Source organism: Phacochoerus africanus, chromosome 1 (genome assembly GCF_016906955.1).
Source record: "Phacochoerus africanus isolate WHEZ1 chromosome 1, ROS_Pafr_v1, whole genome shotgun sequence".
In the NCBI taxonomy this organism is placed as follows: Eukaryota; Metazoa; Chordata; class Mammalia; order Artiodactyla; family Suidae; genus Phacochoerus; species Phacochoerus africanus.
The window spans coordinates 190064602-190085706 of NC_062544.1; the positions used below are offsets into that span (position 1 = coordinate 190064602).

The 21105-nt window shown below is 41.2% G+C and overlaps 1 protein-coding gene across 10 annotated transcripts in view; it reads right to left on the minus strand.

Moving 5' to 3' along the window:
* Positions 1–21105, minus strand: part of TNIK (TRAF2 and NCK interacting kinase) — a 405478-nt gene that overhangs the window by 62205 nt on the left and 322168 nt on the right. For 9 of the 10 annotated variants that reach the window (XR_007135784.1, XR_007135793.1, XM_047786473.1 and 6 more), the window contains 3 exons: positions 15892–16002; positions 13686–13874; positions 1782–1946 (listed from right to left, as the gene is read on the minus strand). Coding sequence is in view for 8 of the 10 variants with exons in the window: in XM_047786473.1 (XP_047642429.1) it covers positions 1782–1946; positions 13686–13874; positions 15892–16002 (465 nt within the window). In the remaining 2 variants the exon portion in view is untranslated. Of the gene's footprint in view, positions 1–1781; positions 1947–13685; positions 13875–14956; positions 15044–15891; positions 16003–21105 lie in introns of all 10 variants that reach the window. The other variant, XM_047786493.1, reaches the window with a different exon arrangement.

Below are 21105 nucleotides of genomic sequence, written 5' to 3' on the forward strand. Positions count from 1 at the left end.
TCTGGAATGTTATTAATTATAATTCAGAGAAAACTCTGCAAGTCCAGCTCAGCTGAATGTCATACTTCAACCAGAACAGAACTGGAACCAATCAAATTTATATTAAGGTTAAATATCTTTAAATATATTAAGTAGTAACATTAAAACAAAGACTACCTTACAAATAATGTAGTATGCATAAACCTAATTTTTTTGACTTGGTAAAACATCTATCTATCTATTTATGTATCTATGTATCTATCTATCTGTCATCTATCCTTTCAAGGTTGCACCTGAGGCATATGAAAGTTCCCGGGCTAGGGGTCTAACCAGAGCTACAGCTACCAGCCTACACCACAGCTCATGGCAACACCAGATCCTTAATCCACTGAGCACGGCCAAGAATCAAACCTGCATCCCTGTGGATGCTAGTCGGGTTCATTAACCACTGAGCCATGATGGGAACTTCCCAAAGTTAGTAGTTTTTAAAGAGGAAGTTTGTGTATTAAAAGAGAAGTTTCTATAAAAATGTACCTCATGAAAGGTTGAGCGTGGACTAATTATATACAAATGAAAACAGCCAAAGGCTGTTTGGTACAGAAGAATGTCGGACCTCATGCACTAACAACAAACTTAAAACCAAGAATTCTTGATCATATCACTACTCTTAAACTCCAGTTCAAATAGCACTACATATTTCAAAGGTGACCTCAAGATATTTTGCGGAAGTGTTAACACAGGTAGAGTCCTGGAAGAAACATAAGACATTTGGGTGAAAACAGCTGCGCTGACTTTATTTTTCATGAAATTTCACAGTTCATTTCAATTCATATTTCAGTTTTGGTGTATGTAATTTTAAAAATCCTCTAAAATTTCCAGAACCTTCCTCCTTACCTAAAAGCATAGAAATCATCTTTTCCTTTTTCTTCCAAACCACAACAGTGGTTCTCAAACCTCAAATCACAACAGAATCACTTGAAGGCTATCAAATCACCCCTAGAGTTGCTGATCTAGGGGTGAGGTTGGCCTGGGAAATCTGCATTTCCACCAAATTTCTAGGTGATGGGGATGGGTTGCTGGCCCAGTGATCATACTTTGAAATACACTGGCTTAGAAGACACACGTTTGTTTTGTTTCGTTTTTATTTTTGTGTTTTATGGCTGCACTCGTGGCATATGGAGGTTTCCAGGCTAGGGGTCTAATCGGAGCTGTAGCCGCTGGCCTACACCACAGCCACAGCAATGTGGGATCCAAGTTGTGTCTGTGACCTACACCACAGTTCATGGCAAAGCCAGATCCCCCACCCGCTGAGTAAGGCCTGGGATCAAACCTGTATCCTGAATGATGCTAGTCGGATTCATTTCCACTGCATCACAGTGGGAAGTAGAAGACACAGTTTTACTTAAACTACCTAGTTCATTTAATTTTTCCAGTTTCAGGCAGATGCCAGAACCCCAAGGAACAAAAGCTATAATAGTTTATATATATTATAGATCTATATGAATTTTAGTTTTGGTAATTATAGCTAAAAGAATGCTGGTTCTGACCTGGCAGGAATTTTTCTGGGTCTTTTTACCAAGAAGGGACTCTGTGGTTGCCTCAGAGTCAAGGATGGTGCTTTATTCTTTCTCATCCCTGCCTCTACCCTTCACATTCAGTGGGCCCTCCTATATTACTAGAGATTTGACATTAAAATCCATCATTTGACTGGTACTATGCCTCAATCCATGTTACAACTCCCAGGGTTTTTATTGTCTTACTGTACCCTGTTGAAAAACCCAGGGGGATGAAGGGAGAAGTACCTGGGGATCGACTGGTCTGAGCATGGGGGGTGTCCGAGCAGGCTGGACCCCACTGATGCTGAAGGACTCTGACCTCGGGGGCAGGTTGGGGTCAGATATCCTGTTGGCAACCTTGTGAGGCATGGCAGGTGAACTCTGTCGGTTGAGCCTTGACCGTTCTTCTACCTAGAAGCAAAAAAAAAAAAGTAAAGAGAAAGCAAAAAAGAGTGTCTCAATGGACAGAAGCTGATTTATTTCCTAGTAAGGATTTTCTGCAGTCACCTGCACGTCCATTTGGTGTCCCTCTGATCAAATCATTTTAGAAAGCTGAAACTCTCCCTATCTTCTCTGCATGAAGAACTTACAAACAGGTCTTTTCTGTCGGAGTAAATACGGGCATGAAACACATGCAATGCTTAAGCCATCCCCCTTCCGTTACCCATTATTTCGTGCTATTCCATTGGCTGGGAATTGGGGATCAGCTTAAGAGTTTATCTTGCATTAGTTGGAACATTGTCCTGCTGATTGGTCCCAAAGCCATGGGCCAGTGCAGCAGAGAGGCAACGATGGCAGGGATTATGATTGCTTGGGGGGAGGAGAACACTGCTTTGAGTTGACTCATGGGACAAGGAGGGGACGAGCAAAGGAGGGCTGATGCTGAGCGCATGCACCGTCCATGTCTTCTCATTCCCTACTGATGGGCAAGCGGGTGTGTCAGCAGGCTCATTGAGTGAGCATGGCCTGCTCTTTCTTTCTTTCTTTTGACCTCTCCCACAGCATGTGGAAGTTCCCGGGCCAGGGACTGAACCTGCCACACAGCAGTGACTGGAGCCACAGCAGTGACAACACTGGATCCTTAGTCCCCTGAGTCACCAGAGAACTCTGAGCATGGTCTGTCTTAGAGAGACTTCCTGTATCATTTTCTGTTTTTCTCTCTTCAATGGTCTCTCCCTTCTCCCTAAAATGCACAGCCCCACTGCACTCTTTCCATTTCCAGCCTGGACTCCACTGCCCCCCTCTCCTCTTCTTCCTGACTCTCTTTTCACACATGGCCTTTGTTCTTGCCCTCTTCTCTCCCCCTCCAAACCTCTCTCTTCTCTGGGCCCTTCACTTCCCTGTCATTCTCCTGAGTTTCTCTCAGCCCAGAGGAGATCTCTGATCAGAAGTGCTTCATGGGGAAGGCTCACAGTACCTGAGAAGGCCCTTATTACAGGTGAAAGTTACCCTCAGCACTTATCTGTGCCAGAAAGACTGGCAGAGAACAAAGTAAAGAACATTTAGATAAACAAAATGTACACAGCGAGACTCGATTTAAAATCTTCGACAACTTCAGGAGATCTAGGACTTTTCTTCCAGGTCCATCTTGTCCTGTCCTTTCTTTTTTTCTTTTTTCTTTTTATGGCTGCACCTGTGGCAAATGGAAGTTTCCAGGCTAGGGGTTGAATTGGAGCTGCAGTTGAAGTCTATGCCACAGCCATGGCAAGACCGGATGTGAGTCACATCTGTGACCTACACCACAGTTTGCAGCATTGCCAGATCCTTAACCCACTGAGCCACAACAGGAATTCTAGTGTCCTTTATTTCTTTAGGGTTAATTTGACAGTTGTAATTTCCAAACCCACCAGGGCAATGCACCCCACTGTGACGGCTCTTAACTCTCTTCTGCTGACTCACTATTTTGTGTTGCAAGAGTCTGTCATGGAACACAACATTCAGGTCCTTAACACTTATTTGCATGTGGCAGCTAAGAGTCTTTATTCATTTTACTGCCTGATTTGAAATAAAAATTCACAAGGGCTATTCCTTCCCATTCCATCTGTTCCATGTTAAATCTTTCTAGAGGTCGACTCAGTCTCATACACAAAATAAGTCTGTTTCTAAAACTCTCACATTAACTGTAAACATGTTAACATGTTAAGATGTGCTATAGCACAGAAAACCATCCTTCTGCCTCTACTTAGGGCTAATTTGAACACTTCTTCCCAGACCATGGCTGTGCAGGGTACATCTACTTGGCATCTAACTGATTTTGGTTTTGAAATTCCATGTCCCAGAAGCTTACCACCAAATAAGATTAACTGCAAAAAGCCAGGACTATAAACCAAAACATGTATACTCTGCGTATGTGTGTGCGTGCAAAATATTACATCAGCAATAATTATTTGGCTATTGTGGCATTGAGCAAAAGCAAAGAACAAAGCCAGCTTTGAGATAAGACCACAAAGAAGAGAAAGTCCTTCAAAGAGAGCCATTGATAAACTGAGACCAAGGCATGCAATGTATTGGTTTTACAAATACTAGACTCTTTGAAAAGGTGACTATTTCCACACCATTGGAATTAGTCAAATATTGGCCTTTTTCTTATTTCCAGGGAGGATCATTAATAGATAAATCAGATGAAGAAGAACCCCTCCCTTACAATCCGAACACTCACCACCCAAATCATTGTTGTCTGAGGTCAGGAATCCAAGAGGTTCAGACTCATTTTTAGATAAATAGCTGGATATCCAAACTATAACCATTTATTACTTATAAATGGCTATTTTAGCCACTGAGGAACCAAATACTGTAAGGGAGTCATTATTAGTTTTTTAGTTGTAAAATATCCTCAGATGGTTTTAAAACCACATTGGGAAACAGCACATTCAAAACAAAAGTTGAAAAATCTGTCCCCAAAGACTTCACCTTGAACAATGAAACCATTTTTACAATAAAGAATTCTTTCAGAAACTGCCAGCAACAAGGCTCCAGTAAAAGCAGCATCCTGGCCTCTAACAGGACCATAGACCATGGGCCAACAGGTCCTAGAGCTGTCACTAGAAATGAAAGGGGTACAAAGTACAGTGCTGATTTTCACAGTCAGTCAATAGGTTTGATTAGTCATGTGGAGATATTACTAAAGTATCATTTCTTACGCCTTCTCTGAGTTTGCATACTAAATCCTACCATTTGTATGTTTTAGTCAGTACCATTCTAAATTATATGCTATGAATAATCTATTGTTATACTCTGAAGGTTATTTCAGGCTGAGTCCAGTGTGGTGACATTTCCTAGGTGGGAGTTTGTCCAGAGAAATTTGAAAATCTATGTGACAGGTGTAACGGTGAGTCATCAGGCTACCGTGGCTCAAGAAGACCTTGTCCCAGAGTCTTTAGAAAGAGAATGCTGAGAATCCTTTGCATCAAAGGAACAACATGGGGATTGGAGCAAATATATCAAATCAATCATCCTAATAACAGTTTCAGATGAAAGCTGGATAGTGTGTCCAGGAGCAGCTTTGCTGGTTATTCTGATTCTGGGCAATGGCCTCTCTCCCAATTCATCACATCTTATGTCTACTAATTGGACAGTGAATGAGGCAAAAAAGAGTCCCACCCCTCCACCTCCCAATTTAGAGTATATGGGAGTTCCTGCTGTGGCCCACTGGGTGAAGAATCTGACTGCAGCAGCTTGGGTTGTTGTGGAGGCATGGGTTTGATCCCTTGCCTGGCGAGGTGGGTTAAAGGATCTGGCATTGCTGCAGATGTACTTGGATCCAATCCCTTGCCTGCGAACTTCCATATGCCCCAGGTGCAGCCATTAAAAAAAAATGTGATTAAAAATTGGGTTACAGTCGAGATATGTTTCAACTCGCCTTTCATGAGACCAAAAAAACAAAAAACAAAAAAAACCCCTATTAGCTGAGCCTCTGCTCCAACTTTCTGCTGCCGAGAAGATGTAAAACATCATAAGTACCACCACAAAAAGAATGTCCTAGTAGCATTAGATACAGATTGTCAAGGTGCCAGACCATAACAACAAAGACATTTGTTACAAAGGATTTCATACTTGAAAGGCTTATCAATGAATATAGAGAACAGTATGTGGAGAGACTGATCAATTTTACCATAGAATCATGTTTTTTCTTATGAAAAGGATCATTTTAACATCAAAAAAATGGAAAAAAACTTTGAAGATGTTTAGATCAGCTCTGCAGAAATGCTACCCTGTTTATTATTGAATTACAGGGAGAAAAAAAATAACTGTGATCTCAAAAATTAAATTCTGCTCCAGGCAGGGCTGTGTTATCCACTGGGTACTACAGGAGTGATGTCTAAGGCCTTTGAAATGTATAAAAGCTGTACAAATATAGACAACCTGAAAATAAATGTGCTGGTTACAAGATTTCAAAAACAAATTTCTAATAAATAAAAAGATGTTGAAACATGTATAAGTGTAAACATTACATCAACATCAATTGTTAAATTGTTTTGTACACTTAAAAACAATTTATAGCTTCCAATATCTCACTTGGCAGTAATGAATGATATCTGCTGAGAGAGAACTTTACACCAGAAAAAGAATCTAAACCTACATAACTGAATGTGTAATAATAAATATATATATATAAATAAATAAAACAAAGTTATAGAAGTAATTAATTTTTAAAATGTTGACAACTGGAGTTCCCGTCATGATGCAGTGGAAACGAATCAGATTAGGAACCATGAGGTTGCAGGTTCAATCCCTGGCCTCGCTCAGTGGGTTAAGGATCTGGTGTTGCTGTGAGCTGTGATGTAGGCTAGCAGCTGTAGCTCCGATTCATTCCCTAGCCTGGGAACCTACATATGCCATGGGTAGGACCCTAAAAAGCAAAAAAAAAAAAAAAAAAAAAAGGAAAAAAGAAAGTAAAACATTGAGAAAACTTAGAAGAAATGGACAAATTCTTAGAAAAGTACGATCTTCCAGGACTAAACAAAGATGAAATAGAAAAGATGAATGGACCCATCACAAGAACTGAAATGGAAACTGTGATTAAAAAACTTCCAACAAACAAAAGTCCAGGACCAGATGGCTTCATAGGCGAATTCTATCTAACACCTCTCTTTCTGAAACTATTTCAAAAAATTGCAGAGGAAAGGATACTCCCAAACTCATTCTATGAGGCCACCATCACCCTGGTACCAAAAACAGAAAAGGTACCACAAAAAAAAGAAAACTACAGGCCAATATCACTGATGAACATCAATGCAGAAATCCTCAAAAAATACTAGCAAACCAAATCCAACAATACATTAAAAGGATTGTACATCATGATCAAGTGGGATTTATCCCAGGGATGCAAGGGTTCTTCAATATCAGCAAATCAACTAGTGTGATACACCACATTAACAAACTGAAGAAGAAAAACCATATGATCCTCTCAATAGATGCAGAAAAAGCCTTTGACAAAATCCAACACCCATTTCTGATAAAAAGCCTTCAGAAAGTGGGCATAACGGGAACCTACCTCAACATAGTAAAGGCCATATATGACAAACCCACAGCAAACATTACTCTCAATGGTGAAAAGCTGAAAGAATTCCTGCTGAGATCAGGAACAAGACAAGGATGTCTGCTCTTGCCAATACTCTTCAACATAGTTTTGGAAGTCCTAGCCATGACAATCAGAGAAGTAAAAGAAATAAAAGGAATCCAAATTGGAAAGGAAGAAGTAAAACTATCACTATTTGCAGATGACATGATACTATACCTAGAGAATCCTAAAGACTCTACCAAAAAACTGTTAGAGCTTATCCATGAATTTGGCAAAGTCACAGGATACAAAATTAATACACAGAAATTGATGGCATTTCTATACACTAACAATGAAAGATCAGAAAGAGAAATTAGGGAAGCAATCCTGTTTACCATCACATCCAAAAGAATAAAGCACCTAGGAGTAAACCTACCTAAAGAGACAAAAGACCTGTACTCTGAAAACTACAAGCCACTGATGAAAGAAATCAAAGATGACACAAATAGATGGAAAGACATACCATGCTCTTGGATTGGAAGAGTTAATATTATCCAAATGACTATACTACCTAAAGCAATCTACAGATTCAATGCAATCCCTATCAAATTACCAAGGACATTTTTCGCAGAACTTGAACAAAATATTTTAAAGTGTGTTTGGAAGCACAAAAGACCCAGAATAGCCAAAGCCATCCTGAAAAAGAAAATGGAGCTGGAGGAATCAGGTACCCGGACTTCAGGCTACTACAAAGCAACAGTCATCAAAACTGTATGGTACTGGCACAAAGACAGACATATAGATCAGTGGAACAGGATAGAAAGCCCAGAATTAAACCCACGCACCTACACCCAACTAATCTATGACAAAGGAGGCAAGAATATACAATGGAGAGAAGATAGCCCCTTCAATAAGTGGTGCTGGGAAAACTGGACAGCCACATGCAAAAGAATGAAATTAGAACACTCCCTAACACTATATACAAAAATAAACCCCAAATGGATTAAAGACCTAGATATAAGACCAGACACTATCAAACTCTTAGAGAAAAATATAGGCCGAACACTCTCTGACATAAACGACAGCAACATCTTCTCAGATCCACCTCTTAGAGTATTGACACTAAAAACAAAAATAAACAAATGGGACCTACTCAAACTTAAAAGTTTCTGCACAGCAAAGGAAACCCTAAACAAAATGAAAAGACAACCCACAGAATGGGAGGAAATCTTTGCAAATGAATCAATTGACAAGGGATTCATCTCCAAAATTTATAAACACCTCCTATCGCTCAATACCAAAAAAACAAACAACCCCATCAAAAAATGGGCAGAAGATCTAAACAGACAGTTCCCCAAAGAAGACAATATGGATGGCCAAAAAACACATGAAAAGATGTTCAACATCACTCATTATTAGAGAAATGCAAATCAAAACCACTCGGAGGTACCACCTTACACCAGCCAGAATGGCCATCATCCAAAAGTCTACAAACAATAAGTGCTGGAGAGGGCGTGGAGAAAAAGGAACCCTAGTACACTGTTGGTGGGTTATAAATTGGTGTAACCACTCTGGAAAACAGTGTGGAGATTCCTCAGAAAACTAAACATAGAACTACCATTTGATCCAGCAGTCCCACTTCTGGGCATCTATCCAGAGAAAACCATGACTCAAAAAGACACAAGTACTCCGATGTTTATTGCAGCACCATCTGCAATAGCCAAGACATGGAAACAACCTAAATGTCCATCGACAGAGGAGTGGATCAAGAAGAGGTGGTACATATACACAATGGAATATTACTCAGCCATTAAAAGGAAAGAAATACCAGCATTTTTAGCAACATGGATGGACCTAGAAATTATCATGCTAAGTGAAGTCAGCCAGATAATGAGACACCAACATCAAATGCTTTCACTGACATGTGGAATTTGAAAAAAGGACAGACTGAACTTCTTTGCAGAACAGGCTGATTCACAGACATTGAAAAACTTATGGTCTCCGGAGGAGACAGTTTGGGGGGTGGAGGGATGTGGTTGGGCTGTGGGATGGAAATCCTGTAAAATTGGATTGTTATGATCATTATATAATTACAGATGTGAAAAAAAAATAACATCTTTCAGGTTTCATTGTACCCTTGCAGGAAAAAAACAAACAAACAAACACAAATGTAATGATTGAAATGTACTCTTGCAGGAAAAAAAAAGCACAAATATAGTAATGATTCAAATTGTTGTTTTGAATACTTTCAATCCTAATAGCTTTAAATTGATTTTACAAGTGTTTTAATAAAGAGGGTCTACCATACTCTTCTCCAGCAGAAGAGATACAGTTATAGCCTCAGAAACCAAAAAAAAAAAAAAAAAAAAGAAAGTAAAACATTGACAACAAAGATATGTTTACTATGTCATAGTGTGCGTTTTAATGTTTGTAGAGTCTATGCAGGTCTTAGAAGCCCTAACTTATGAGCTAATATGGGGTGAATTGAACACAATCGTATAGGAATTTTTTTTTTTTCCCTCATCTGGACAAAACAGTTTGATTGTTGTCTTTCCGGGCAAATGCTGGAGGAAGAGAAAGATGTCAAAGAACTCTGAAGCCCTCATTAGGTATTTTGACTCTGCACTCACTGGGCACACACAGAGTTGAGTCAGACTGTCTTTTGGCAAAACCACATGATGTGGGGAGACAGTTACTGGGAAGACTGGGGCTGTCCGTTCTCTGGGGCACCTTTGAGGATGGGGGTGACATGGAGGGGGACTTTCATTCAGAAGGAATGCTTAAAATTTAGTCTTGTCTACAGATAAGGGCCCGGACTACGTTTCTACTGTCTATGTCTAAACGATCCCACAGAAAAGTACAGATCTCCTGTGAATGGAGCACATAACTTAAAAGTAAAAAGGCAGATCTTTAGCAAGCTGAGATGGGAAATTAAAAAGTGTGCACTGGAGTTCCCACTGTGGCACAGAGGAAACAAGTCTGACTAGCATCCATGAGGACGCAAGTTAATCTCTGCCCTCACTCGGTGCGTTAAGGTTCCAACATTGCTGTGAGCCGAGGTGTAGATTGCAGACTTGGATTGGATCCCATGTTGCTGTGGCTGTGGTGTAGGCTGGCAGTTGTAGCTCTGATTCGACCCCTGACGTGGGAACTTCCATATACTGCGGGTGTGATTCAAAAAGCAAATAAGTAAATAAATAAAAAGTGTGTATCTATCATGGGGGTGGGAGGAGGGGGAAGGAAAGTGGAAGTGATGAGAGAGCCACGTGTACTGCTCCTGTGAAATCCAAACCTGAAACAATGAAGGCAAAACACTTATTACTTGTGGGCAACAATAGCCTTGGGAGAACTATGCTGAATTCCCTATTTCATTTGCATTTGCACAGTGCCCGCAGTTTCAGTGGCACATTCAGCCACATGGTTGCCTTTCCTGACTTTGACAGGAAGTACAGGTGGGGAAGCTGCACCTCAGGAAGGCTGTGAGACTTCCAGGTCACACAGCCAGGGGGTGGAAGACCTTGAACTCAAACTCCTTCCTATTCCTTCCAGGTCTCTCTCATGCTAAATCTCGAGAGATAAGCAGAAATTGAGGAAAGATGGGAGCAGAGCTATAAATTCTCTAAATGGTAATATGGGACCTCATGTATAAAATAACTTACATAAAAAGAAAAAACCATCAGCGTAGAGCAGAGAAAACAAGTGGAGAAGGAGTTCTTATGTACAGGGATTTCAAAGTCCAATGGGTTGATGGGATACAAAGAGACATCTTGGTCCGTCATTTGTCAGATAAAACCACAGCCAGATGACTGGCATGCATTACAGAGAAAGAACATGATGGAGTGTTAAAAAAAAATTAAAATACAGTTTCATGCCATACTCATGCAGACAGAGCATTCTGTCATTGCTGTGTGTTGGTGGAAATAAAAAAAATGATTCAAATTGTTGTTTTGAATACTTTCAATCCTAATAGCTTTAAAATTGATTTTACAAGTGTTTTAATAAAGAGGGTCTACCATACTCTTCTCCAGCAGAAGAGATACAGTTATAGCCTCAGAAACCAAAAAAAAAAAAAAAAAAGAAAGTAAAACGTTGACAACAAAGATATGTTTACTATGTCATAGTGTGCGTTTTAATGTTTGTAGAGTCTATGCAGGTCCTAGAAGCCCTAACTTATGAGCTAATATGGGGTGAATTGAACACAATCGTTACTTACAGTCCTGTGTAATTGTCTGGGCCTGGCAATAATTCAGTGCTAAGGATAAATAACTAAAAAATGATGATGTGAAACTGTTTAAGTTTGAATCAGAACATGCAGCGTAGAGGATAGAAGAAAGGAAGTGGAAACTGCTTCATGGTTCCCTCACCTCTTCTGGTACAGTTGTGCATGACGGAGCTGCATGAGAGACAGAAGAAAATCTGGGATGCTTTGCAAAGCATCATGGTCTTCTCCAATGGGATCTGTAGGTGTCCCTTTCCTAAACTCATGCTTGGGGCTGGGAGCACTGAAGGCCAGGTGGTTATGCGTCAAAGAGAGGTCATTTAGTGATGCAGCATTTCTTACAGGAGTCAGGATACTTGTATGGATTCATGAGTTCATGCCCCTTCTGCCCTGAGGTCCACATGAATTTCCAAGGACCTCCTAATTTGCAGTGATAGGCAACTGAGGACTCATCACTTTGGAGGTGTTGGGAGAGGACACACATATGACCTTAGTTCCTAACTCTCGAGTTGGGCTACAACCTCGGGAGTGATACTGCTTTCTTGATTTCACTGTGATCCTTGAGGCTTCCTGAGTTGCAGTTGATCTTCAAGACCAAATCCAATAGGACAAGCTGGCTCATCTTTCTTCTGTGAGTGATGCTCAAACAGAAGTCATGATCTGGAATTGTTAATTTAGATGCTACTGACATTAGCTTAGCAGAGACTAGTTTTTCAGCCTTCTGAACACAAGAGCTATGAGTCTGGCTTAGTTGAATGTTTTAGTTTGGCATGGCTAGAAAATGGCTTAGCAGAAGAGGAAGATGGCACATCTCTGCCAGCCATGAAGCACATCAGCTACTGTTTAACAGCAGTGATTCTACTTAGCTGGAATAACTGGGGGGGGGGGGGTGTTGTTATTAAGGGGTTGGTGCTATACCTGGGAGTGGAATCACAAAAACTGAATCACTCACCTGTGAGAAAGAGAAAGTTTTTATAGATACAGGTAACTACAAATCACATTTATACACTCTAAAGGAAAGCAATCAAATATGTTCTTTAGGAGTTTCTGCTGTGGTACAGTGGAAATGAGTCTGACTAGTATCCATAAGGATTTGGGTTCAAACCCTGCCCTCGCTCAGCAGGTCAGGGATCTGGCATTGCCGTGAGCTTTGGTGTAGTTCACAGATTTGGTTTGGATCCCATGTTGCTGTGGCTGTGGCACAGGCTGGCTCCAATTTGACCCCTAGCCTGGGAACTTCCATATGCCTTGGGTGAGGCTCAAAAAGCAAAAAAAAAAAAAAAAAAAAGTCCTTTACATTGAATCAAATTATTTTCTCTACAGATTTAGTTTTTAAGTTTTAAAAGAAAAAAGTTACTAGTTTTGTAAAAATACTACATTATCATTATGAAGGATTTAAACAGTATATATAAGCACAAAAAAGTTGTAAGTGAAACTGTAGTTTCTACTTCCTGTAAACAACCATTATTAACATTAGGACAACATAATTTTAGGCATTTTTTGAACATATGTAAGATTGAACAGATAATAAAAACCTTTTATAAAAATAGGCTCTTATGTAAGAAGTCTGGTTCTGGTAATACTGTAGTCTAGATAACTTGAAATAAACTCTAGCTATAAATACCTGAAGATTCTAGAACAAAATGCAAAGTAGCATAAAACACCCTTTTTAATGACCGATTATGCTCACAAGAAAATAAGGAAATCGTTAGGTGCCACGTTAATGACGGAACTGAAAATCAGTGTGTCAGGCATATTAGTTTATACACTAACTTCCTGGAACGGTTATTGACCTTGGCTGGAGTTACTATTTTGTTTGTTTGCCTTGCTGATTTGATTATCACTGTTTATCCCCCTGCCATTCAATTAATTTTTAATGAGCTTTTTAAAAATAGCTCATCACAGAGTCAAGTTTCCCCAATCCTTCCTTAGTCTAGTAGTTGAGCAAATGAAGCACTGTTACTTTGGAAGTATTTGCAAAAGAAATATAAATGACCTCTGACCCTACAAGTAAGCCACAACCACAAGTCTGGGACCAACTGTGTGTTCACTGGTATGACAAAAGAGCATGGAATGTTAGTGACAATACTAATGATCAGTTTTGGGGTCTAGGTATGGATTGGAAATGATCCTGCCTAGAATTCCTTAAGTCTTAAATCATATTCTTCCATAGAAAAGTCACTAAGAATCCTGATCTCACAAACTCACTTAGTCTCCAAGAAGGAAAAGAGTTTTCTACTTTCTGTTGTTACTTACAAAAAGAACCACAAATGGATTAAGGTACAGAAGTAATGTTATAGTTCTTCCAAAAGCAAAGCATGTGTGTCTCACATTGAATTATTTTTCAACGTTGTACCACTAGTTTAACCCTCTACTGCTACCAGATAAACTCACCATGGCCAACAGGACCTGGGGGTACTTGCTTACTTACCTCCTTGGCCCAGGCTGGCTTCTCACTAGGACTCATCCCTTCTTTGTAATGGTACAGTGGCTTCTTCTCCACAGGTCTCTGTTCCTGCCGCTGATGCTGAAGGGAAACCAAGTAGTCTCTCTCTTGCTTTAACTGTCTCTGTAGTCTTTCTGCTTGTCTCTGTTCTTCCAACTGTTTGCGCTTATATTCCTGTCCAGATCAGGAAAGGGGAGCAAAGAAAAAGCTAAATCACCATATGGAAACCATTGGCCAGTACCAGTGAAGCATGCAATGGAAGCAAGAGAGATGATAAATAACAAAGGGCCTTAACACCAACAGAATCATAAGAGGAGGTCAGGATGTGCCATAGAGATAAGCTACAGCCTCACTTGTTAGCATCTACACAGAAGGTGGCATTTATTGAAAACACTATTGTTTTAATGGCCATGCCTACAGAACACCACCCTTTGCAAAGTGACTTGCTCTTGATGAATTGTAACCGAGAAAGTGGCGATAATAAAGGCATTTGGATGGTCAGCACACAGGTCCTATAAGGAGCCATCCACTTCCTGGTTTGGTAATTAAACCATTCCAACGTGTACAATTAAGTTCAAAACTAAACGAGTACCTAAAGACATTGCCTAAATCATCTTTTGTTTAACAAAATTTGGACCAACAAAAGCCATCAGCCAGTTTATGTACAAGCTAAAAAATATCACAGTGCCATCGAATAAAAAGTTCAGTTAAAAAAAAAAGATACACCAAGAAGCTCATTTGGAGAGCAGTGTAATAATAATAAAGAAGTACTTCAAGTGGAAGCCGCCTGAGCAGGGAACACAAAATGTTCCCATCGTCAGGGTAAAGCTAATAGTCTGCAAATGAAATATGACTCCAAAGCTGAGTGGGTTCTTACGGACGAAGGGCACTTTGCTGTGATTGTATTCCAGCATGCTGCAAATGACCTTACATATTACTCTGCAATAAACACAGTGGGTCTCAAAAACCGTCTGAACTTATAATAAGACTGGATTCATGTTAAAGTTTCATAAATAGCTGGAGTTAGTAAAGAATGCATAACAAGCGTATTCAATGTATTAACACTCGGCACGCTGGGTCAAGAAATGCATTAAGTTTAAGGAAATTTTCCAGATCCATGAAGCTTGAAGGATCCCTTCTTCCTGCCTGATTGGCACATTAGAGGAGACAACACACACACACACACACACACACACACACACACACACACACACGACGGACACAGGGCAGGTCAACTGGCTTGGCTTTCCCATTACCAGAAGTAGAGCTTGTTCATGCAGTAGCTGCTGCTGCAAGATCTCTAACTGTCTCTGCTCCTCCTCTAACTGTCGCCTGATGTATTCCTGGAGAGGTAGGCAGCAGAGAATTCAGAGGAACACAACGAGAGAAAGAGAGAGAGAAAAAGAACTGGTAATTTCAAAGGTGATAAGCGCTGCCAAGTAAAGTGTGGAAGGAAAGAGGAAAAAAAAAATACCCAGACACCTCCTTTCTCAATAGGAAAGGTACCCCACACCGAAGCAAAAGCATTTCAATACAGTCAAAAGCACAAGCCCTCTGCCTGCAGCAGCGGACTGAGATGGGCTCAGTGCTTTGCTCTTCCTATTTGGTTTTGAGAACCCAGCTTCTTTGAAAACTTTTCATGACAGGTTCCCTTTTTATGGGCTACCTGGGATAAATGATGCTGTAAAGTTCAGGGGCTCCTGTGCAAGCAACACGGATAAAATAATGGTTGAATGTGATCATGCACCATCTTTGTAATGGAACCATCTTGCAGTTTCACTGCTCTGTCAGAATGTGATTCTAATAGAGAGAGGGACCTGTATCGGTTGCTCAAAGTCTTGAGACCAGAGCTGTGTGAGTAGAAAAGCTCTTCTAAAGTGACAAAAGAGCAAGGACTTGGCTCATTTATCATGCTTCAGTGCTACTTTCAAAGTAGATACCCAAGGTTGGGAGAAGCACAAGATCAAGGTATGTCAGGGGCTTTTGACCTAGGCCGGAAGCCAGGTTGAATAAGTGGGCTGTGCCAAGGTTGTGCATTTGACTTCTTGAACAGGTGAGAATAGTTGCTTGAGAAAGTGTGAAAACCTTCTTAAACTGAGCAGACCTAAGAGAAGGTGACCCCAACCCAGAGATGGCTGGCACTGGTGTCCACACAGCCGTCCCTCTGCAGGGCTCACTGCCCTGGCTGTACCTGCTCATGCTCCGCGCGTCTCCTCTCCTCCTCACGGCGCATCTGCTCCTCATAGTGCCGCCGCTGCTCCCTCTCCTGCTGCTTCCGCAGCTCCTTCTCTCGCCTTTGTTGCTGTGGGGCAACAAACAGAAAGGCATGAAAGAAATGGCAGTGGTGGGGTGGGAACCCAGCAAGGAGATCAGCGGAAAGTGGATCATGAGCTCTTAACTCGATGCCGGCATGCCGGAAGGGCCGCATATGTGGCTGGGGGCGCACTGGCCTGGACCCAGTGATGGAGAGCCAGTGTTTACCATGCAGATAGGCTCCTCAGGTTTATACATATCCCAGGAAGTTGCCATGAAGGATGTCCTCCCAATTGGTCGATGAGGGTTTTCAAATCAAGTGTAGGTAACACTGATGTATAATAAATTACTTATTATATATCATCAAACTGTGACATTCTACAGGCTTTAAAGTGCATTTGCAATGCTCATGCCATTCAATCTTTTCCATACCATGGAGGGCAAATGTATCACAGATAAAGAAAGCAAAAGCCAGAGAAATGAAGGGACATATTATAGAGGATATATACAGTAATTGTGGCTGAGGGTGCAAAACAATACCTTGACTCCCATCTAGTCCCCTTCCCTTTCTGATACACAGTGTGGCCCTTCTTTATCATCTGGAGTATTCACTTTTAAGTGTCAGTTTCAACTTGTTGCTCTGAAACCTTAAGCTCAGAAACCATCATGCCTCCAAGAGCCGGCAAGCACAGTAAGCGCCTTTCATGCTTTATCTAATTTAACCATCACAAAAGTCTTCCGAGGTAGATATTACTATTATCCCCCCGCCCCCGCTTTTTTTTCTTTTTAGGTCCATAACTGAGGCATGTGGAAGTTTCCAGGCTAGGGGATGAATCAGAGCTGCAGCTGAGGCCTAAGGCACAGCCACAGCAACAGAGGATCTAAGCTGCATCTGGGACCTACACCACAGCTTGTAGCAATGCCAGATCCTTAACCCACTGAGCGAGGCCAGGGATAGAACCCGCATCCTCACGGAGACAGCATCAGGTCCTTAACCCACTGAGCCACAGAAGAAACTCCTATCCCCCATTTTAAATGAGAAAACAGGGAGTTCCCACCATAGCTCAGTGGAAACGAATCTGACTAGCATCTATGAGCATGCAGGTTTGATCCCTGGCCTTGCTCAGAGCGTTTAAGGATCCGGCCTTGCCGTGAGCTATGGTGTAGGTTGCAGATGCAGCATGGATGCTGTATGGCTGTGGCTGTGGTGTAGGCCACCAGCTATAGCTCTGATTTGACACCTAGCCTGGGAACCTCCATATGCTGTGGGTGCGGCCCTAAAAAGACAAAATAAAATAAAATAAAATAAATATAAATAAATAAATAAGAAAACGGAGACATAGAGAGGTTACATAGTTATTCAAGGTCAATAAATAAATAAATAAATAAATAAATAAGAAAACGGAGCCACAGAGAGATTATATAGTTGTTCAAGGTCAGGCTCACACTCAAGGTCATACTCAGTCAGTGGTGGAGTTTGATTTCAAAGCCAGGCAATGTGACTCCAGTTTGAGCTCAATCAATATAGAAGATGAAGAGAAAACAGGAGGGACAGATCAAAATTAATCCAACTCTTTGTTATACTCTCAGTAAAGACTCTCTTAGGAGCAGTGACAGGAGCCAATGTTCCTCAGCTAAGGCATTCCCTGATCCCTGGGGCATTTGGCATGTGTGGGGGCATGTGTGAGTTTTTTGGTTGTCCCAATGACAGAGGGTCATGGCTGCTATTTAGCACAGGGGGCCAGGGATGCTAAACATCCCACAATGTGCAGGAACCTCCTATACTACAAAGTATTTCCCCGCAGCATGTGCCAGGAGTACACCTTTTGAGGTATGCTACAGGCCCTGTGTGTCAGAGCCCTGTAGTAGCATTAGGATTTTCTTCCTCAAATGTGAGGTTTGGTGGGGCCCTATCAGAGGGTCAATTCCCTGGTAACAATCTCAACAGCACTCCCCTGTCTGGCTGAGGAAGCACACAGTATCCAAGATAAAATGGACTGTGGCTGAATTACACTGATAAACCAGCTCTAAGAAAAAAAAAAAAAAAAAAAACAGGAAAGAACTTTCTAGTACAAAAGCTCTCTGTCCCAGTCCTAGCCAACTCAACATAGATATGTGAAGTTCCAAAGAAGCCCACGAAGGAGGAGACCTGCCTGATGTGGCTGGCGCCTGCAATCCCCCAGACCCGCTGTCATCCAACAGCCTCTGAGGCTCCAGAGATAAGCAGCATCTTTTAAAACTCAATGTCTATCCCTTCCAGATCAACCACAGCTTGTCCATCTTAGATTGTTGGCTACCGGGAGCTGCTGGAGGACTGTCTACCATCAAATGGTATGACCAGACCTGCATTTTTAAGAGGGCTCATTCCCGCCATGGCATAGGGAGGACTAGAAGCTGAAAATGCAATGTGAGGTCATCCTAAGGACCCGGGTAGGAAATGCCAGGGCACCCATGAGCTAAGCAAAGGCAGTTGGAAAGTCCATGTTTTTAATCCCTGCTGAAATGCAGCCAAAAGGAAGGAAAACTAAAAATGATCTAGCTTTCTAGTCATTCCAACAGGACAACAGTAGACCCTGACTTAGAAGCAGAAAATAGAATAAGGCCAAAATGAAATGGTCAGAATTTGGTGACCATGGGGCCCATGAGGGAGAGTGGTGAGTGAAGTTTCTGGCCCAGGAGCATGGCATATCTGTGATAAGAAGGAAGAAAAGCAGGTTTAGGGGAGGGAATGACAGGTATGCAGGCGGATAGGGGTGAGTCAAGTTCCAGACATATGATTATTTGTTTTACAGAAAAATAACATGGGCGATGCAAGGAGAAAACATCATCATAGGAACTGACTGAAAAATTTGGATTACAGACCCCAAACAGAGATATTTCCAACACTCCTCCAAAGCGAATCAATGCCAGCACAGAGAATAAAATAATTATGTGTACAGATCTGGCTCCTGGCAGGAAACAGCCCTAATTTAGTAACATTTCAAGTTTTATACTCCCACCATCAGTCTCTTTCTTGAGGAAAAAAAAAATATATAATCAAGGCTTTTGAAGATTTAGCTGATTTTTATGTGAAGGATTTGTACATTTTCAACCCCCTTTCCAGGAATCGATACTGTTTTATAATTAACATGCCACTCAGGTCCCTATGCAAGGTGTACACACTATCGATTGCAACTCAGGAGGGTCTGAGTTTCCCAAGTACACTGTAGTTTCTGAGAAAGACACTCAAAAGTGACTAATAATTAATAATGATCTCATTTGGATCTGCAGCCGCTAAGGCATGGAGGCATCTGCCAGGGCTTTGGTTCCTGCAGTGAGGTTGGAAAAATAAATTACTTCCTCAACCTGCTGAAGGCACCTTGCCAATTTCCAGGTGTTGTTTCTCAATGCTAATACCTTTCTTGGAAAAATGTTTGTGCTTTCTCCTCTTGAATTTGAGATTTCTTAAAGGGATATATCAAATCATGTCAGAAAAAGACCAAGTCCCTGGCATCAAGCAGACCCCTTACAAAGCTCTGATGACCCTTGCTAGAAGCAGCAGTTCAAGCGCAAGGCTTATGCTTGATCCCCACTGGACCCCCATGTGGGACCTGGCACCTGGCGGGTGCAGAGAGTTTGTTGAACTGAACTGAGCAAGAAATCTGGGGCAAAGGAAGACAATATAACATCATCTTATTATTATTATTGTTTTTTTTGGAGGGGGCATTTTCTCTCCTATCAGTACTTGCAGTTCCTTATATTGTGGTTATTTGAGATGTCTTACTTACTCTGCAATCTAAGTTGTGGGCAGGGTCCCTGCTCTACTCTGTTTTGTTTTGTTGTTGTTGTTGTTGTTCTTTTGGTTTTATTTTGGCTGTTCCTGGGTCAGGGATCCAATCTGTGCCACTGTAGTAAACAGGGTCACTGCAGTGACAATGCCAGATTCTTAACCCATTGAGCTACAAGGGAACTCATCTACTCCAGTTTTTATCTCCTACTATATGCCATAAAAGGCCAGATATTATTGGTGTTTGTTAACCTATATACCACAGATGGGGTAGAAAGAGAAGAGGAGACAGGTTCACAGACTCTCAGACACCTCTTTACCCTTTGACACCCTCCTGGGCCAGAATAGTCTTTTATGCTGAGAATAGACAAGTTTTTGACAATTTTTTTCTAAAAAGAGAGCCACCTATGATTGGCACTGGCATGGGATCAATTTTCCATCTTAGAGAAAGGCAGGAAAAGAAAATAACAGAAGAGATGTCTAAGCTGGAAAGAATTGAAAAGGGAAGAATTAAATAGTATTTCTAAAATTCACTGAGTTAGGCAGAAAGATGGCAGTGGTCCTGTTAAAACAGAATAGCTTAAACCAACTACTCCAAAACTCTTGGCAGACCACCCCCCCCCCAATATACTGAATTGCCTAGAAGTATATTTCCATCCACATCTTCTTGGAGACATCTCCAAAAGTTATAGCACATAAAATTAGATATTCAATAGGCTCTTATAAGTTTCTTAACTTTTTCCTGGTTGGGGAATGGTTGAGAATATTTACTCGGAAAGTTCTCCAGGCTACAATCACTGTTGCCTTGATCTATGGAGTAGATCACAGGGGTCCCCTCATCCCTTTGGCTTCTGCCGGTGTTCCCAAAGAATCACTTTTTTCAAACAGTTTTGATCTTCCCTAAAGAATGTTCCCCTCAGGCCATCTCCAGGCGGAGGTTGTATGGCTGTACTTTCAAGGATATGAACTGGTTATTTCATTTTAATGAGCAAATAATCCTGTCCCTTTGCTCACGGGACTGGCAAAGGTTATACATTTATTTCCCAGTTGACTGGGCAGAATTTTGACTCTTCAAGAGCATACTACCTTAACACAAATATTCAAATCTTATTAAAGGAGTAGGAAATAATCCTCATGGGTGGTCATCACAAAGGCCATGGAGTTAGTCTTTCTTTCCTTTTGTTTCTTTAAATGTTCTTTTTAGATTAAGTTTAACCAACAGGTGTGCACTGCATCATAGTGCTCTGGCCTCATAGAAGTGACTTTGATGAACTGTTAGAGCATAGACTGCATTTTACAGAGTGATCAGAAGAGCAGAATACAGCTAAGCTCTGAGTTTATTCCTGTGAATAACTCAGACGTTATTCATAGCACTATTCAACCATT